This window comes from Berghia stephanieae, chromosome 5, assembly GCF_034508935.2.
Source record: "Berghia stephanieae isolate SIO BIC M18660-M18661 chromosome 5, UCSD_Bste_1.3, whole genome shotgun sequence".
In the NCBI taxonomy this organism is placed as follows: domain Eukaryota; kingdom Metazoa; phylum Mollusca; class Gastropoda; order Nudibranchia; family Aeolidiidae; genus Berghia; species Berghia stephanieae.
In genome coordinates, this window is record NC_088364.1 from 82,022,566 (window position 1) to 82,044,264 (window position 21,699).

General features: G+C 35.4%; 1 protein-coding gene across 1 annotated transcript; it reads right to left on the reverse strand.

Moving 5' to 3' along the window:
* Nucleotides 1-3,981: 3,981 nt before the first annotated feature.
* LOC144973726 (jmjC domain-containing protein 8-like) lies at nucleotides 3,982-21,006 on the reverse strand. The gene is made up of 9 exons (XM_078916555.1): nucleotides 20,841-21,006; nucleotides 18,015-18,110; nucleotides 16,994-17,042; nucleotides 16,138-16,234; nucleotides 14,597-14,665; nucleotides 12,238-12,357; nucleotides 10,986-11,053; nucleotides 10,075-10,203; nucleotides 3,982-9,478 (listed from the first exon to the last, which is right to left on the reverse strand). Exons 1-9 carry the CDS (start codon nucleotides 20,951-20,953, stop codon nucleotides 9,395-9,397), a joined length of 825 nt encoding a protein of 274 aa, XP_078772681.1. The 5' UTR covers nucleotides 20,954-21,006; the 3' UTR covers nucleotides 3,982-9,394.
* Nucleotides 21,007-21,699: the final 693 nt, after the last annotated feature.

Here is a 21,699-nt window from a genome sequence, read left to right on the forward strand (position 1 = left end):
ATCGTAGTCTGGGACTAAATTTCAAGATCATATGTCCTCTACGCTGGGGGAAGTAATTGTACAGCGATTAGAACAAGAATACCCGACAGTTTTTGATTTTATATTTATTTTTATTTATTTATTTTTTGGTTTTGTTTATTTTAATTTCTTTACTTTTTTTCGAAGATTCGACAATCACACATACACTCCTCACCTTGCCCATTCAAAACACTCTGCAGGGACTCCTCCTCCCCCCCCCCCCCCCCCCTCCCCCAACACACAGTTTCATAGTAACTTCCTCCTCCTCCTCCTCCTCCTCCTCCTACTACTACTACTACTACTACTACTACTACTACTACTACTACTACTACTACTACTACTACTGCTGCTGCTGCTGCTGCTGCTACTTTCACTATTATCATTACTCCTACTACGACTACAACTACTACCACTACTACTGCTGCTACTACTACTACAACTTCTACAACAACAACAACAACAACAACAACAACAACAACTACTACTACTACTGCTACTACTACTACTACTACTACTACTACTACTACTACTACTACTACTAGTACTACTACTACTACTACTAGTAGTACTACTACTACTACTACTACTACTACTACTACTACTACTACTACTACTACTACTACTACTACTACTACTACTACTACTGCTGCTACTACTACTACTATTACTACTACTACTAATACTACTATTACAACTACTACCATTACTACTACTACTACTACTACTACTACTACTACTACTACTACTACTACTACTACTACTACTACTACTACTACTACTACTATACTACTTTACTACTTCTACTACTACTATACTACTACTACAACTACTATTACAACTACTACCATTACTACTACTACTACTACTACTACACTACTACTACTACTACTACTAAATACTACTACTACTACTACTACTACTACTACTACGACTACTATTACATTTCTTTTATGTCTTTTATCGTCCATTATTTTCTAGAAATGTCACGTCTCTCACTGGCCTTATCATTTCTATCACACCGCGCTAACGATTCGTTCACACTCCAACCATCGTTGAGTACAGACGATGCAATTTATACTGCATATCATCTTATTTGTTTTCAACGTTTATTAGTTTATTGTTGTGCCGACGAAGGGTTTGTGCCCGAAACGCCCATTGTCTGTATTGTTTCCACCGATTCCTCTCCATCATCACTCTTTCGTTAGTATTTTCGGGACCCCATGCTTCAGGCAGCGCCCACCGCTCTCTACTTAGAACAATTCTACACCGTGGATAAGAATCATTTAAGTGCCATCGTTATTTATATTTACAAAAAACATTACACACACACATTCTCAAACAATTTTTACACCCCTAAACTTGTCTCGCACTAGTTTTATTTGTGGGGAAAAAACAACAACAAAACAAACAAAAAAAAAAACGATCAAAACAAACACGAAGAAGAAATAAATATGATTTCTGTGCCACTCCGTATGACGCATGCGCAGCTAGAAAAGTAACACATTTCTATGACGTTTTGTGATACGTTTCCGAGGAATCCCCAGTTAAAAATAGATTGACCTCTGTAGTCTGAGACTTCGCAAGCGTAGTCAGAGACTTGAAAGTCAGGGACGAAGTCTGACTCCATGAATAGCTTACTTTCCGTAGTCTCTGACTTCCCAAAGTCTTAGACTACAAAGTCTCAGACTTTGCTATAGTCTGAGACTACCATAGTCCCGCTCCATGAATCAGCCCCCTGAATATTTAATTTATAGCCAGAAATTTAAACTTGGGTAGAGTTTTTATGTGTTATTGGGGAGAATAGATATCATATCTTAGTGTGCTGAATAGCAATAATTCAGAATTTTGACCTGTTTAGCTCTAATTTGACTTTTTAGCATCTGGTTCAACCCCGACATAATACTGTTTTGAGACGATCGGTCACAATAAGCTGTCACGAAATCTTCAATTCATAACAAAATGATCATTACAGCTCTAATCGGGGAGATGGCAAAAAGTAACGTTCTATGACCATCTTTCTCCTCCTCCCTTTTCTTTTCCGTTTCATCAACCCGCCCCTCCTCCTTTTCATTCTTTTTTTATTCCTTTCCCCCCTCATTCTCCTAATCTTCCTTCTTACTCTTATTCTTATCCTCCTCTTCCTTCTTCCTCCTCCTCCTCCTCCCTACCCTCTTCTTTTTCTAACCTAGTCAGAGAGGTGCGCTTTACAAGGGGTCCCGGGCCAACAGCAACACTTAACATGTAGGACGGGACATGACGCCTGTTAGGCGATATTACAAAAAAAAATTTTCAGACAGAAACAACGTTGTCTTCAGCCAAGTACTAATTTTACACCTGAGAATGTGAGTAAAAAGCCTTATTTCCAAGGACGCAACCATGCGCCAAATGAGGCTCGAACACAGGACCCTCAGATCCGAAAGCGAGTATCATACCATTAGACCACATTTCTGCACTGAACTGCAGAACCATCTGCTTTCTACTACTGTCTTTATCAAAATATTGTTATACTGTGCGCTTTTTTGTTTGTTTGTTTGTTGCTTTAGGTCTCTTCCAACACAATTGAGGTTATATGAGAGACCGCTGAAACAAAAAAAAACAAGCAATCTAACAAAAATAGTAAAAATGTCAATCAAAATCATAACCTAAAGATATCATAAGCTAAATTATAAATAACCAAGAACAAACAGGCAGAGGATTTACAGGGAAAAAAATATCTCCTGTCAAAAATACAATCACAAACCAAAGAAGCAGGATAGGCTAGTAAAGAGAAGAAGAAACGACATCACTATCGGATCGTACACCCATGCGAACATCATAGGTATATGATTCAAGGGTGATGCTCCCATCCAACCACCCGCACTATCGGATCGTACACCCATGCGAACATCATAGGTATATGATTCAAGGGTGATGCTCCCATCCAACCACCCGCCACTATCGGATCGTACACCCATGCGAACATCATAGGTATATGATTCAAGGGTGATGCTCCCATCCAACCACCCGCACTATCGGATCGTACACCCATGCGAACATCATAGGTATATGATTCAAGGGTGATGCTCCCATCCAACCACCCGCACTATCGGATCGTACACCCATGCGAACATCATAGGTATATGATTCAAGGGTGATGCTCCCATCCAACCACCCGCACTATCGGATCGTACACCCATGCGAACATCATAGGTATATGATTCAAGGGTGATGCTCCCATCCAACCACCCGCACTATCGGATCGTACACCCATGCGAACATCATAGGTATATGATTCAAGGGTGATGCTCCCATCCAACCACCCGCACTATGCGCTTTGGAAAATACACAATAATGAGCTGGGAATTTAAAAGAAAGAAAAAATAGAACTCAAACAAAAGAATAAATTGAAAAGGCAGTATCACTTTGTACTTGATTTTTATTTAAAAGATTAACTCACTCACTCACACTCACACACACACTCTCTCTCTCTCTCTCTCTCTCTCTCTCTCTCTCTCTCTCTCTCTCTCTCTCTCTCTCTCTCTCTCTCCCTTTTCTCTCTCTCTCTCTCTCTCTCTCTCTCTCTCTCTCCTCCTCCTCTCTCTCCTCTCTCTCTCTCTCTCTCTCTCTCTCTCTCTCTCTCTCTCTCTTCTCTCTCTCTCTCTCTCTCTCTCTCTCTCCCTCTCTCTCTCTCTCTCTCCTCTCTCTCCTCTTCTCTCTCTCTCTCTCTTCTCTCTCTCTCTCTCTCTCTCTCTCTCTCTCTTCTCTCTCTCTCTCTCTCTCTCTCTCTCTCTCTCTCTCTCTCTCTCTCTCTCTCTCTCTCTCTCTCTCTCTCTCTCTCTCTCTCCTCTCTCTCTCTCTCTCTCTCTCTCTCTCCTTCTCTCTCTCTCTCTCTCTCTCTCTCTCTCTCTCTCTCTCTCTCTCTCTCTCTCTCTCTCTCTCCTCTCTCTTCTCTCTCTCTCGCTCTCTCTCTCTCTCTCTCTCTCTCTCTTTCTTTCTGTCTCTCTTTTTTTTCTCTTTTTTTTTTATACATATAATTTTCTTTCTTAAACAGAGCACTGTATTGCGCGTCGTTACAAAATACTATATTCGTATGACAACTGCCCATTTCCTTTTTATTCATCAACCTGAACGCTTAGTTAGCTCCGTGCTGGAATGAGGAAAACAACTACATAAATGAAAATAATCCAAAGATCACATAGATAGTATGCAATTACAAAAATAAATGAAGACTAGAACGATCATAGCCTCCATACAACCATAAAATGGATAATTCGCATTCTTTCTTTCAAGAAACACATAACAGACAGCAGCGATGTTTTTCATGAAAATAAAAATATATGACAATACAGTGAAGAAATGTCATTACATGTCATTCATAGCCACACACAAGTATTTCAATAACAATGAACATGACTTATTATTTTGTGATCACAGGAGCTCAGCTTTACAATGACAAAACGCCTTTTTAAATTTTAACTGGCAAACGTTTAATTTGTTTATCAATATCATTCAGATCCCCAATTTATCAAAAATTCTTTAATTCGGTAGTCTATAATACTAAAATACCCAAAACTAACTATACATTTGACTGTTTCCCTCTCAGCCAGGATATCCGGCCAGGGCCAGGACAAAACCAAGTAATCTCATTCCAAGACAAAGACAAAAAGCATGTTGCAAAACAGACATCGGGGGATAGAAGTCACAGTATGTACCTTCCTGCCCACTATGGGAGGTCAGGAACCCCACCCAGTTGCAATACATTAAGGTCATATCAGCGCCAGTAAAAAAGGAAGAAAATGGGAAAGTAAAAAAAGTCAAAGATGTCTGGAGAGATTTTCGTATCATAGCTATAGCCCCCTGTAATAAAGATGTCTTGGAATCAAGAATTATTTAGACATGTTACGGGACATTTTAATCCATCAAAAAATGAAGTAAAAGTTTATTGGCCAAAATCTAAAAAGGAATTTAATCGAAGTATGGCGGAGTTGGTATTGGGTATTTTACATGCAGTAACATATTATCTGTGTGCACTTTAAGATCATATCAGCAACTGCAAAAAGGAAGATATTAAACAACTCACTGGATAATCAGATTAGCACATTGAGATGATATATTTATCAGTTAAGGAACTCATTCGTGTCATTCGTATTTTTGTTTTTATTATTGCTTTTAAGGGTTTTATGGCACTTGCAACACTTTAAGGTCATATCGGCGCCAGTAAAAAGGAAGAAAATGGGATAGTAAAAAGTTCTAGAATTACAATTAAAGCATCCAAGAATAAGGCAGACAAAGGGGAATTGGTTCAATAGGGAACAGATGTAGATTCCAAGAGCACACTGTCATTGTACTTAGTTTGAGATCACCCAAACCTCATTCAGAAACAAGCACAGGACCCTACTGAGAGGAATACACTCAAATGTTTACAAATCATATATAATACATAACCAAAACATAATACAGTGCATGACAGAGAGATGATTTACAAGAAAAAAAATATCATTTCCCAAAACTAACTATACGTTTGCTGTTTCCCCTCTCAGCCAGGGTATCCAGCCAGGGCCAGGACAAAACCAAGTAATCTCATTCCAAGACAAAGACAGAAAGCATGTTGGAAAACAGACATAGGGGAATAGAAGTCACAGTATGTGCATCCCTGCCCACTATTGGGAGGTCAGGAACCCCATCCAGTTGCAACGCATTAAGGTCATATCAGCGCCAGTAAAAAAGGAAGAAAATGGGAAAGTAAAAAGTTCTAGAATTACAATTAAAGCACTCAAGAAACGGGAAGACAATGGGGAATTGGTTCAAATAGGAAACAGATGTAGATTCCAAGAGCACACTATCAAAGTACGTAGTTTGGATCGCCAAAAGTCTCACCCAGACACCAGTACAAGATCCCACTAAGAGGAATACATTCAAATGTTTACAAATCATATGTTTAAAATAAAAAAAATAACAGTACTTAACAGAGAGATGATTTACAAGGAAAAAATATCATCTCCCAAAACTATAACGATACATTAAACTGTTTCCCTCCCAGCCAAGGATTCCAGCCAGGGTCAAGACATAACTATGTAATCTCATGCCAAGACAAAGACCGAAAGCAATTGGAAAACAGATACAGGAGGATAGAAGACACGGAAAGTACCTCCCTGCCCACTATGGGAGGTCAGGAACCCCACCCAGTAAAATCATGATTTATCCCAATACCAAAAGTTATTTCTGGTTGTTTTGTACAAAACACAAACTATATCATATAAATTTAAATTTTATACATCATTATAGTGACCAAATGTCACATGAAATCAGCGACAAATTGTGCTGAGAATATAGTTATGAATACAGTGGTACTCAATAACACTGTGGCCTATATCAGGTTACATCAGATATTTCGTTAAAAGCCTTTTATAAGTTATAATTTTCTTCTTTTTTTTTTTAAAGCATTATTATTCTCATATCAACCCACTTCAGTGAATATGACTTTTAGTTAGCAATCATTACCAATTTCAAAAGCAAAACATCAATATCAAAAGTTGGTAAAAAAATCACAATTGTGATCATAGAAATAAGTATTTTATGCCTGAAACATTAATTGTGATTATATTTTATTACAACTCAAATTGGACAGTCCAACACAAAAAAAAAAAATAATTATTTTACTGAATTAACATGTGTTTATGAGAAATGATTAAACAAATATTGGACCAGTAGATTTATTGAGAATAGTTAAAACTAAATCTGTAAGGAATTATTAAGACATGGACCTTTTCTCTTTGCACTAATTAAATATGGCAAGGATCACCAAAAGTTCCCAAGTTTTAAAGCATTATGAGGCAAGCCCTTTTAAATCTGTTGTGGCTTCAGATTCAGAACTGGATTCATGTTTCGAGTTCACTGTTGATGTTTCATAATGGTAAAAATTAAATAAAGTTTAGCAAATACGTAGAAAGTGTTCTTTCTCCCCATTTTAATTCGGTTCCAATTAAGTTTGCTTCCAAATTTCATTAAAGAAAAATTAAATGCAGTATTCTTATTTGAGGAAGCAGAACGACTATTCTTCTTATTTGAGAAAGCAGAACGACTCTTCTTCTTATTTGAGAAAGTAGAACGACTATTCTTCTTATTTGAGAAAGCAGAATGACTATTCTTCTTATTTGAGAAAGCAGAACTTCTTATTTGAGGAAGCAGAACGACTATTCTTCTTATTTGAGAAAGCAGAACGACTATTCTTCTTATTTGAGAAAGCAGAACGACTATTCTTCTTATTTGAGAAAGCAGAACGACTATTCTTCTTATTTGAGAAAGCAGAACGACTATTCTTCTTATTTGAGAAAGCAGAACTTCTTCTTATTTGAGGAAGCAGAATGACTATTCTTCTTATTTGAGAAAACAGAATGACTATTATTCTTATTTGAGAAAGCAGAATGACTATTCTTCTTATTTGAGAAAACAGAATGACAATTATTCTTATTTGAGAAAGCAGAACGACTATTATTCTTATTTGAGAGACCAAATCTTCTTATTGCAGGTCAACACATCCATAATACACATCTGTGTCAGATTCACTAGATAACTGGGTCACATCCATCCCTTATAGATGGAGTTGACACAATAATCAATCAATCGGAACACTGCTCTAAACCGTTTTATTTTTCATCGACCCGTTGACACTGACATAGAAAGTAGAAAGCGCTCTTTTCCAGCCATTTCAGGGCATTAAAAGATTTTTAGAACCTATTATCTCTTAAACGATACGATACTATAAAACATCGCGAATGTCTTAATTTTCCAGTTTCAAATTTTGCATTTCATTACAATAAATTTATTTGAAAGAAACTATTTTTTAGTAGAGGAAAAACAGATTCAAAATTATTTTTTGCTGTAAAGCGATAACAACCAGGATGTTTTCAATAGAGAGCATTTACATCGTTTACAAATTAAAAAAAAAAAAGACACATTTTTCTACTCAAGAACATTTTATCACAATACAAAATAACGCTAAAAAGCACATTGAATATGACGGATTTTTAACATATGGCAAGTAAATCATTTTACTAGTGAGTTGTTAGTAATATCCTGTCTAAAGCAATCGCAATAAGGAATTATTAGAACAATACAATCAAGTCAGATAATACAATTATAAAATTATATTTAAAGTAGAATTAAAAGAAAAACACACTATTAATAATAATAATAATAATAATAATAATAATAATAATAATAATAATAATAATAATAATAATAATAATAATAATAATAATAATAATAATAACAATAATAATAATAATAATAATAATAATAATAATAATAATAATAATAATAATATTAATAATGATAATAATAATAATAATGATAATAATAATAATATTAATAATGATAATAGTAATCCTTAAAACTTATATAGCGCCATAACTCTAAGACACCAGACTCTAAGCGCTGAAAATACAAATTACTTTGGTTGAAACATACTCATTCACACAAACAAGCACACACACAACACAAACCAGACACCTATCTTGCTTCTCAAGACAACCATTAGGGACCATTTTGGGAAAATACGACAATCTGGAATTATAGAGTCTGAACATGCAATAAATATTGTTTGTTTAGTTTTTAAAGGGTTTTAGACACTTGTTTAACAATTCTAGATTAAAAGCATCCGAGTAAAAGCATGACAAAAGAATCAAGTTCAAATATGGACAAAAGTAGATTCCAAGAGCAAACTATCAATGTGTTTAGTTTTAGATCACCAGAAACCCCCCCAACCAGACAGAAATAAAGGATCCCACTAGAAGAATACACTCAATTGCTTATAGATAGTTAGAAGATGACGTCACTCAGGTCTTTGTTATTGTTTTTTGCCATCCGCGTTTATGAGTAATGCTCACTGAACTGTATTAACCCGACTATAAACGTTCATGGATACACACAGTTTTGTGTGTTGGTCCGTTATACTTCCGGATGGCAATGTTATGAGCTTCTTAGCCAAGCGCATACTATCTACAAAATTCAAATAAATCCAGCTGACGGTATGAAGGAAAAAATGAAATTACATAAATTTGAATATCCCATTAAAAGGATGTAAATCAGAGTCACTTATGGGAAAATAATTTTTTCGTATTTAAACTTATAAATATTAAAACATCTTAACTCTTCTAATAAGTTTTACTCAAAAACAAGAAATTCAATACAAAACTAATGAATGGATAAGGTAAAAACCATTCAGCTAAAGTTTCACAATGTTTTTAAAAATTGGAGCAAGTTCTGGACAATTAATTAAAACTGAATAATAAAAATAAAATTGTCTCTTATTAATGTTGCATGCTAAACGCATAATTACTGGATCAGATCTTGACAGAATGTGTCCAAATATGACAAGGCATAGTAGACTGGGATGTCAAGAGGCAAGGAATGTCGATATGAAGACACTGGTATCAATGTTGAGGGTCCCATGCCACCAGCGGTCAGGAAAGTAGATGAGCTGAAGATATTGGAAACAACCAAGTCGGTTTAATATCATTGCCAAATTGTTGGCACCATTATCATCACCATCAACATCATCCTTATCATCACCTTCATCATTAATATCAGTATCACCATCACTCTTCAATGCTTCTCACACCAAGAACCAAATGCGGTTAGGTGGTTAATAAATGTGTGATATAATAAATATAATTGCATTTTCATATATCCACTCACATAATATAAACAGAGTAGGTTTCATTTTTATTACCAAGGGCAGTCTGAAGGAAAGGGGGGGGGGGGGGGGGTGAACAAGCTCCCCCATCCTAATCATAATCATCATAAATGTGATTCAACGCCTTTAAGCTGTTATTATATTGACAAGACCATGATGCAGAATGTCAAATTAAAAGTCAAAAATATGAAGCAAGGAAATAATACACGGAATAGAGTGGAAGTAGAAATAGTAATAAATGAACACGCCGATAGAATCCAATACAGCTGTTGACAGAAATGAGAGTAAAGTGATTCTAAAATGTTTTTTTTTTTTAAATATCACATAGATACAGAAGGTATGGATAATATATCTACTAAAGATTTTTTTTTGTTGCTTACCTCTCCCTTCTTCATGGTACATTCTAATGGCATCTCAGTTAGATGAGGATAGTCCTCGTACAGCCACTGAAGGGTGGTTTTGTTAGGGTGATAGTTTATCTCTTTGTCCGGTGGATACAGGAACCATCTCTGTGAAAAATAATAAAAAATAAAAAATGTCATTTCAGCTTCAACTAAATACAAAGCACTCACAAATGAATCTTAGGACTGGTATATACTTCATGTAATACTGAAAATAAATACGAAATTAAATACTTTAAAATTCGGTCGTAGGCATATAACGTACTAAACCTTTCATCGTGTTGTCAAGTGGAAAACGGTAGGGGCTGCCTGATTGTGAAAATACTAACGAAAGAGTGAAAATGGAGAGGCTTCGTATGGGAACAAAACATACAATGGACGTTTCAGGTACAAACCCTTCATCAGCACAACAATACACAAATTAACATGGAAAACACACATTACACCAGTGATCTACTACGTAATCAAAAATTTGGTTGTTAGAGGAAACACTCCTTTTAAAACATTGTCAATTTAAATTTTATAAATTGCTTTCTGGCATTTCTAATTCTCTGACAGATTGATATATAATTTGTGCTCTTTCTGATGTCTGACTAAGAAGAAAAAAAAACAGTTTCAAATTAGTATTTAGTTTATTGATTTCTATTCTAGATAAAATATTGTCTTCCTCTGTGATGCTTTAACAAATTTAAACAATTAAAGGTGGCTTAAACAAGTCCCTTCCGGTTACCTTGGATGATGTGCTTTGGTTACTGAACTATGTAAGCAAAATCTACTTCTCATAACAATCAAACCCAAGATATAGTATCATGTTAAAATGAATTGATTAAATTTTTCTTTAAGTGCATGCAATAACAAAGTAGAAGAGGCACCAGTTACCCAATACACACCTTCCTTCCAAAAACAACTTCTCCAAACCCTGGACCATGAAAATGAAATGGAACACCCGTGCCAGCGCCTAAGGAAAAGAAATTGGGTAGATTAAGTGACGATTTTGTAGAGGAAAAGTGGTGCAGCCTTATGGTCTTGGACATAAATCAGGTCTGTGGGTTTGAATCAGCAACTATGTAATTTGACAGATACCTTTAGGAAAGACATTTGGCACGCACTTTCCGTTGTTCATCCTACAGTGACTGCGTAGTTGGATCCATTGAATGTAGCAGAAAGTGCTTTGCAGAAGACTAGTATCCTATCCAAAGGGTAGCATGCAATTTAATGCCCTCAATTACAAACAGTTCACCTCAAGAAAACCAAACTATGCAGCATATGCTTAAAACTACCAACGATTTAAAAAAAGGTCCAGTAGACTTAGATCGGGGACACGAACAGTTTCACAACATGTCAGAATAAAACATTTTGTCCAAGAGGTTTACCCAATATCTATAAACATGATGAGTCATTGGTAGATGAGTGATTGTGGGCTAAAATTTGAAAACCACGCATTTTTTGAGTTAAAAATCGAATTTTATACAATTTAGAATTTTTCTTAAACTCAAAATATAAAGTTTTGATGTTTTACAAGGTAAAAGTAAATGCACTGAGGGGGTGGGGGATGTGTTTATTATTAAATCATGTTAATTTGGAATAATAACGCAAAATTGTAACCAATTACATTACAAACAGTTCAACTAAGGAAAACTGAACTATGCAGCCAACAATAAAATGGTCTAATTGACATTAACGATTTCATCAAATGTCAAAATAAAGCACGCATCATGAGTAGAATAGTGATCTTGATCTAAAATTAGAAAACTGCAATATTCTTTGAGTTGAACTGTTGGCCACTGAGATGTTTGATTTGGATTTTTTTTGGTGGGTTTTTTGGTGTTTTTTTTTTTGTTTTGTTTTGTTGTGGGGGTTTTTTTGTTGTTTTTTTTGTTGTTTTTATTTCTTGTTTTTTTTTTTCAACCACACATAATCGATGAATCACATTTTATTTCATAACTTGGAAAACTTGGAATGTTACTCATATAAAAAATCTTAAATGGCATTGCCCATTCTAAAATCTGAAAAGTAATCTATTATGACAAAAACCAAACCAAAATGAAACGATGTAATATAGACATGCAGAATACAGGATTCCTATTTAACTACAGTTAAGTATGTACGACATAAATTAAAATCGATTAAATCCAAACACACCAGCGAGTCCAAAGCTATATGCTCCCGTCATCTTTGGTAGATAATATGGAGGAGGCTTATATAAATCTATTAATGATTTCCATTCTGTGAAATTGTTGTCCCCAAACCAATAATAGGTTTCTGAAGAAGAAAAATAAGCAATAATGAGAAAGTAATATAAGGGAATCCACAGTATACAAACTTTAACTGATTAACTCTTTCAGCACTGAGACTATATTCGCATTTCCATCACAAAATGGCTGACACCTGATTGAGGCAGCAAGAGAATGGCAAACTAAAACAAAGCGACATTCGAATTCGGCGCAAAATTTCAATTAAAATATCCCCATAGGGCAAATTGAATATTCTGATGAAAGAAATTATACCATTGGTTCAATTTATAGTACTTTTGTAGAATGTAGGACTGTTTTACATTATTATTTTTGCCTTTCAAGACCGGCCGCATTGTGCGACCGTTGACCAGTAGATCAGATTCTGTTCTGGTCGCACAGTGAGGCCAACTGCACTGAAAGAATTAAATAATAAAAGCTCTCAGTACAGTCCTCAGCCATATCGAGTAGTTTGTTATTGCTGACAACATGATGAAAGAGTGAAAATGGAGAGGATCTGTATGGGAACAAAATAGACAATGGACGTTTCGGGTACAAACTCTTCGTCACCACAACAATACACAAATTAACGTGGAAAACAAATAAAATGAAATGCAAAATAATTGTATCGTCTGTTACATCTGTAACATTTCTGTACAGACAATACAAGTTATTTTGCATTTTATTTTATTTGTTTTCCATGTTAATTTGTGTATTGTTGTGCTGACGAAGGGTTTGTACCTGAAACGTCCATTGTCTGTTTTGTTCCCATACGAAGCCTCTCCATTTTCACTCTTTCGTTAGCATTTTCACAATCACCAGCTTCAGGCAGCCCCTACCGTTTTCTACTTGACAACAGGATGAAATGTTTAGTACGTCAGTTGTTCGACTAGCAGCATCAGTGACTAGGAGCATCAGATTTGCAACAAATGTCACAAATATTTAAATTTAAATTAGCCAAGTTAGATTTGCTAGAATGCCTGTCTGTAGTAGTATGTGGACAGGGACCCTTCTTGTGCGAGAGTATTTATCTGTAACACTGTCTTTTTTTTTTAAGGGTTTGACAGCGCTTGCAACACATTAAGGTCATATCAGCGCCAGTAAATAGGATGAAAATTGGACGGTAAAAACATTCTAGATGTGCAATTAAAAGGACTTGAGGAAAAAGTAAGACAAAGGGGAAATGGTTCAAATAGGGAACAGATGTAGATTCCAGGAGCACACTATCAGTGTACTTAATTTGAGATTACCTAAAAGTCTCATCCAGACACAAGCACATGTCCTTACTAAGAGGAATACACTCAAATGTTTAAAAATCATATATAACACATTAACAAAACATAATACAGTGCATAACAGAGAGATGATATACAAGGGAAAAAATATTATCTCTCAAAACTAACTATACATTTGACTGTTTCCCTCCCAGACAGGGTATCCAGCCAGGGCCAAGACAAAACCAAGTAATCTCATTCCAAGACAAAGACAGAAAGCATGTTGGAAAACAGACATAGGGGGATAGAAGACACAGTATGTACCTCCCTGCCCACTATGGGAGGTCCGGAACCCCACCCAGTATCTGTAACACTGAATCAGTTTTAAAATTACTAAATGACACCAAATATGCACATACACAGTAGATTCACTCATATTGGAATTACTGGACATTAAGATCTAGTTAACAATGTGTGGTACAATGGCATGTACTATGTTGAGATTTGTTAAGATTTAATAAAAAGTTACTTACATCAATATCATTATCGTATCATACAGATATGCAGTATAAATAGGGGAAATGCCATTAAATGACAATTCTGAACTCATGAGAATTATATCTTTAGAGTGCACCAGTTTGAACTAGAATACTACACGAGACTGTGATTAGTTAAAATACAATGAATACATTTTTAAAATTAAAAGAGATAATTCATTAAATGATTTACATCATTTGTTAAATTGTATAACAGCAATCTTAAATGAGAAAATCAATAAAGGCTAGAATTGTACTAAATTCCCTTCTAATGCATCAAATGTTACAAATTTAGATTTATCATCCAAAACGCTATGAAAAAGTTAACTCTATAAATCTCCCAAATACAAGTTCTTTAATCATCTGTAGATGAAGTCAAAATTAGAAAGCAACATTTTCAGGATTTTTTTTTTCTTGTAACACTTTAGAATACCAACTTGAGAATGAATGCTAATCTATGTGTGATCCTATAACATTATGGCTATTGTATTTTTCTAAAGCATGATTATTTTAATCTTACCATTTCCAAGCATATCCAATGTCTGTGGCTTCAAATACTTTTCTACGTATGTCCTTAGACTGACATCCTCTGGAATAAGAGGTTTGTTGGAAATTAACTCTAACCCACATAGAGCCATTTTACTATAAAGTAAATACAATTTTTATTCTAATAATCTATATACTAATCGAGTTAAACTCATATGACCACAAATCTACAACAGTAAAAAGATATTTTACAGGTCTTGCAAAAAATCTACCGAGTTTTGAAATAGTTGTGGATATTTTTTAAAGAGTGCATGGGCATTATTCTAAATGCCTAAGAGACATTTTCGGTTTTAGATTTTCATTGACCAGTGTCATTGTGAGTCGAGAGATTTTTTATACCAACAGAAAAAAAAAAAATTCTTAATGGAATACAAAGGAAACACAACTTAGATTGGTACCCTATAGTACATGCTGTGGTATTCGATTATTGAACAATCAATTAATTTCTACCCAACACCAAAATCATAATTGGGCTCTGCTAGTGCTAGTAGTAATGCAGTGGTTTTCATCGTGTGTGCATACTTCAGAGAAAATTTTGTATCATAAGCAACTTCTTAGAAGCCTTATATAATTATGCATGTTTGCCAGCTATTGTGCAACATTTCCTTGTCATAAATAGATAATTACTGGATTTATTGTCTACTACTAACAAAAAATAATAAAGCGCTTCACATTGACCATCAGTAAAAAACATTACACACTGCAGATTCGGCCATATGAACAAAAGCTCACACGCGTCCAATTATACACACACACACACTCACACACACACAAACACACACATCCATATACGCACTGTACATAAATATATAACTCACACACAAACACACAATCATACATGCACAAACACATCATATACACGTACACACTAAATATACATACATGCATATAACATATATACACACACATACACACACAATTAACTAAATGTATACACGAGTGCATACACACTCACATACATACATACACACACACACACATACGCACACACATATGCACTTTGCAATAATTCTAATACTAATGAGACTCTTTCTTCCAGCCATGTACATCACTATAAAACGAAAAAAAAAATTACATTTACAGAGGACATTTTTATGTTCAATAAGCTTAAAAATTCATAATTAATTCTAAGAATGCTATATGTTTCCATATGTTTCCAATTATATCCGAAGCAAACATTTTGTACCTGTATTATTACAATACTAGTCACCATCTATATCCAGCTAATCGCTCACATCAGAGTTAAGTGAGGTAGTATGTGGAAAGGTAATATGTAAGGACACTATGCCTGGGCCAGACGTTATAATCATTGTCACCAACAAGTCACTAACAGCACTCAATGTTGCCTGACTTAAAAACAAAGAACAAAACAAAACAACAACAACAACAACAACAAAATAAACAAGACATGTTACTAGCTCAGCCATCATCACTTTCACCAAGATAGTTCTATCAGAACCTCATTTCAACAATTATCCCATTCAACAAACCAGAAGAAAATATAGACATACTTACTCTTGTCATAAGAATTTCTGTTAGCTGTACTAAGTCTAATCTTTTTGTCATGGTGTTGAGCCAACATCTTATCCTTTCGACACTCATCCTGGAATACCTATCACATTAAGAAAAAGAAAACATACAATTAGCTTTTTAATCACTATTTCATTTGTTTCACAGTTATCTAGTTGTAGTCTATAATTAATTTGACTTTTTATTCAATCCACTGCTGTTTACCATCAGAGATTATTCCTAAGGAATTTGAAGAGGAAAACGTTAAGTATGAATAATTTTAACTTAAATATTTTTTTTTAAACATAAAGTTCCCAAAAGATCAGTGGAAATTTGGAAGAGTAATTTGGTTTTTTGTTTGTTTGTTGTTGCTTTAGGTCTCTTCCAACACAATTGAGGTTATATGAGAGACCGCTGAAACAAAAAAACAAGCAATCTAACAAAAATAGTACAAATGTAAATCAAAACCATAACCTAAAGATATCATAAGCTAAATTATAAATAACCAAGAACAAACAGGCAGAAGATTTACAGAAAAAAAAATATCCCCTGTCAAAAATACAATCACAAACCAAAGAAGCAGGATAGGCTAGTAAAGAGAAGAAGAAACGACATCACTATCGGATCGTACACCCATGTGAACATCATAGGTATGTGATTCAAGGGTGATGCTCCCATCCAACCACCCGCGAGTAATTTGGTGGACAATGAAAAGAATCTTTGAATTTCCTTTCATCCTATGTCAACTAATATTTACACGTCTGCTAGATTTGTGAATAGATCAATCCATGAGATAATAATTTGATTGCATTGGCATTGTGTTCTTAATCAGCTATTGAACTATGAGATTTACTTTGCTTACCGTGTTGTCAGTAGCACCTCGTATCACAACAGGTCTTTTAAAGGCATACCTACAAAAGAAATTACATTATTTCACTTTTTATTAATAAAGAGAAAAGGCCAAATTCAAATTTATATCAAAACTACTAATAATTCCAAGTATCCCTAAAGTAAATGAAAAGATGAATCCAAATGTTGCAAATGTTGTTAAGATAAATTCAAGGGAGAGTAGGACAGTGAATCATGCAAATGTGTCACTTATATGGTGAAGCAATACAGTCTTTGACTCACAACACAAGATCAATTAGGTCTGCGAGTTCAAGCCATAAATTGGCACCTAGATGGTATGTTTTTGTTTTAAGGGTTTTACGGTGCTTGCAACACATTTAGGTTATATCAGCGCCAGTAAAAAGGAAGAAAATGGGATAGTAAAAAGTTCTAGAATTACAATTAGAGCACCCAAGAAAAAGTAAGACATAGGGGAACTGGTAACAAATAGGGATCAGATGTAGATTCCAAGAGCATACCACCAATGTACTTAGTTTGAGATCACCTATAAGTCTCATCCAGACACAAGCACAAAATCCAACAAAGAGGAATACACTCAAATGCTTACATTCTACATTGAAAATAAAAAATATAATAATACATAACAGTACAAGGAAAAAAATATCATCTCCCAAATCAATAACTATGCATTTGACTGTTTCCCTCCCAGCCAGGACTCTGACCAGGTCCAGGACAAAACCCAAGTAATCTCATTCCAAGACAAAGACAGAAAGCATGTTGGAAAACAGATATAAGGAGATAGAAGACACAGTATGTACCAACCTGCCCGCTATGGGAGGTCAGGATCCCCACCCAGCACCTAGATGGTATGAGCTTAAAGCAAGCATTTTGATTTCCCAATCAATCTTTTCAATTAAATATAAAAATCAATCAAATTTTTCACAATTTATACTTCTAAGTTCAAATTTCAACAACTAAATAACCCTGAGACAAGACCGTTTTGAAGTGATATGGTAAGATGGTAAGTAGCTGACCTTTCCAAAAATTCATCCTGTGATAACCCGTTTGCTTCTCTCACGTCGATATTGCATGGTCCTGGAAAGGCTAAAAGTTCTTCTTCTGCTGTAAACCTAATGAGAATATGTATATTAATATCATTAAATTGTATTGCTCATTTTACAGTGAAAGCCTGCTAAACTATAAATAACGAAACCACATAAATGATTAATTACCTTTTTAACATTAAAGATCTGAACAAGTGTGTATGAAAGTGCCAGACAAAGCAAGAAATAAAAATACAAGAAAAAAACCATCCCAAAAAAATTAGTCTACCTCGACTGGGGATCGAGCCTCACACCTTCTGATTACCTAGCAGATCGACAAACGAGTCCATGCCATCACTGTCAACATGGCACAGACAAACAGTGATGAAGGGGTTCAAATCAACATTTTCCATCTCTGAAGATCCCAAAGAAAATACCAGAGAAGCTCAGCCTAATGATACTCGGCTGACCCCTAGGGATCACAGGCTTGGTGACAGCTGGAAAAAGCACCCTAAATCCAGAGATCTGATGATACCAGGGTTGGAACCCTTCAAAATCACAGGCGGGGAAGAAAGAGAGCTACCCAAAGGGCCCATCCAATAATGGCTTAAGAATCTGATCCAACCCGATGGAACCAGAAAAAGCCAAGATAAGAGAATGAACCCAAGAGGGTATCATAACGTCCATGGGGGCCAGGAAACCCAGTACCCCTAATGAACCGATAACATGAACACATGGGTAACCACCTCAAGAAAGCGAAGGAGGGAATTATGGATCCACTATCAGAAGGTATTTCAACTACCTCAATCAGGTGAGTCAGAAGCATAAGATTTCAAATGAAGATGATGGATATCATCTTGTGGCAGGACCTGTATTATAGACATCAACATGATTTGGTAACTGACATCGTTCCAACTATGCTTGTTTTATTTCTGACATTTTCCCTGGTCATTGTTGTCATGGTCTCAAGTGAGTAAAGAGCTACTCGACTATGCATAAAGATATATGTAGAATGAGGCCCCAGAATTTACTAGTTACTATAAATGAAAAACAATTAACGATTTGTTTACAATGAAATAAAAATAATGATGAAATTTAATTAAAAGAGATAAACAGTGATCGTGGCAGTTACAAATAGAGATATGAATATTTTACGTAACTTATGATAATATGTCAGGTTCATAAGTTTACGTTTCCAGGCAGTTGATGGGCTTGGATGATCTATTCCTCTGATAACAGGATCGGACTCGTAAAATTCCACTTCCAGGCAATTGGTAAGAGGTTATTGTGTAGTCCTTTGACAGCGGGCTCGGGTTTGATCCTTGAAGATTATACAATCAAAGTTAAAAGCTCCGGCGTCTTAATGGTGTAGATATAATATCTACAAAGTCCCAAAAGATAAAAATCTTCCAGTATATATATAGGAATAGAGCGACTGGCCGTCCGGCATAGATTGTGGAGAGAAAGTGAGTGTCGAATGTTAGACCTATCAGCTTTTATAATAAGTGGCTACGTGACAGAATGTAGAACGAAAAGTATTCACTAATTAGAAATTAATTCGAGGGAAGGCTATAAAAGGAAAGACGATCTAATATTAGAAGGTAAAGTTTATCTAAGCCTACCGAAATATAACTGGAGTGAGATGAATTCAGTTCTTAATAAAATAAAATTTAATAAGATAATTGTGAACAACCTTTACTGTGACAATTGTCATCTTGTCAGTTAATTACTAATGAGTTTCCCTGTCCTGCTAGCAAAACTTATAAATATACTAAATAAGCGCAAAATGTTCAGCATTGTTTTAACTCACTCAACCCTAACACCGACCATATCCGTAGTTTACCCGGGTTAATTTTACATTACACTTTTATGAGACAAAATTTAGGCGTAGATAGCTAATGTTTTTAGTTTTTGCATGTTAATGGTAGTTGAATAAAATTATCTATGTATGTTCATTTTTAATACATTTTATTTTACCAATTTTGAAAAGGAGCAAAAATATCTAGGATTGAGTGAGTTAAAGAAAAGATTATATATATATATATATACATATAAGTATTACGTTCTGATATGGATATTTTCAGTAACGTTTTGGGACCTGATAAACTCATGCAAACGTGATATCTTTCCACTATTCATTTATTTGAGGTATAACTTCAGGAGGGAAAGCATTTTAGAATGGGGAGGAATGTGGGAACGTATTTATCGTTGTGCTCCAGTTTGTTGTTGTTTGACGATTGAGTTGTTGTGAGTTGTTTTCATGTTTGAGGGTCCCTTTGAGTTCCATTCACTGTTGTGTATTATTTCTTCCTGTGAGTTTGAGACGTCACTATGGGTATGAAACCATCTTCCCTTCTCTCTTTGCAATACTACGTCTACGATATTCATAATGGATTGTTGATTTATAATTAGATAGTCAAGTGTTGACTTTGTTTTTATTTCCGAACTACCCGGACTATTCGCGTGAAGCCAAGATGCATGGATTAGATATATGATGCATGGCATTTTTAACCGCCCATAATATTAATATGAACTCTGCGGATATGGAGAACACCCACTTCGGTGGAGACTTTTCCGTCATTGTTTCTTATATTTTACACTTTCTTCATTTGTCATAAAGTAGTTGATCAGACCCTGAAAAGAACCTAATGTTGTTTCAAAGTGAAAAATATTTTCTATATCGTTTGGTATAGTGCCAAGTCAGAGTCATGTAAGTTCAGTAAATTGAGTAAGTGTCTGCGTTAATTAAATCACGTGAAACGCTTGAGAACGGGGAAATCTGGTTCGTTTCCACTTTTGCTCCAATTCATGACCTACCATCCACCGTCATCAATATATTTGTGCAACCTGTCATCGTTGTTTTCATGAGCAAATACAACAAATACGATTGTCGGCAGCAGGGTTAACGTCAAAAATAAAATCCACGTCATGTCTTCTAGCAGACAACACGGGCTGGCTGGCGACTGGAGTCGTTGCCGGTGATTATTTCGTTTCGTATTGTACTTTCGTTTTCTCGGTTGATTAGCACTTTTTGTTGTTGCTGAGCATATTCTATATGGTGGGTAGCTTACTATACAACAATCTAGATATGAAGTGAGTAGAAAAGTGCCAGAAGACAATAGAGAATAAAAATTTTTCGCGGCGGTGGTGGGGTTTGAACCTGCGACCTTATTGGTACGACAACTCCGCCTGGCAGGTGAGAGCGTGGCTCTACCGTGTGAGCTATCCACGAACACAAAAATATTCGTTTCAAACCCAAGTCATTTCTAGATCCCTCTCTCACCCACTTCTGGGACCGCCGATTCGTTCGCCCACCACCATCGCGAAGTATTTTGACCAGCAGTTAAGCTTAATAGCCAATATTCTCAACACAAACATATAACATAGAAACGATTGAGACATTGAGTATGCTCCGGTGTATGGGGTGAATTTTTAATTCAGAAAAGTGAGTGGAGCAGGCACTTATGTTGGTAACAACAAGATATGAAGTGAGTAGAAAAGTGCCAGAAGACAATAGAGAATAAAAATTTTTCGCGGCGGTGGTGGGGTTTGAACCTGCGACCTTATTGGTACGACAACTCCGCCTGGCAGGTGAGAGCGTGGCTCTACCGTGTGAGCTATCCACGAACACAAAAATATTCGTTTCAAACCCAAGTCATTTCTAGATCCCTCTCTC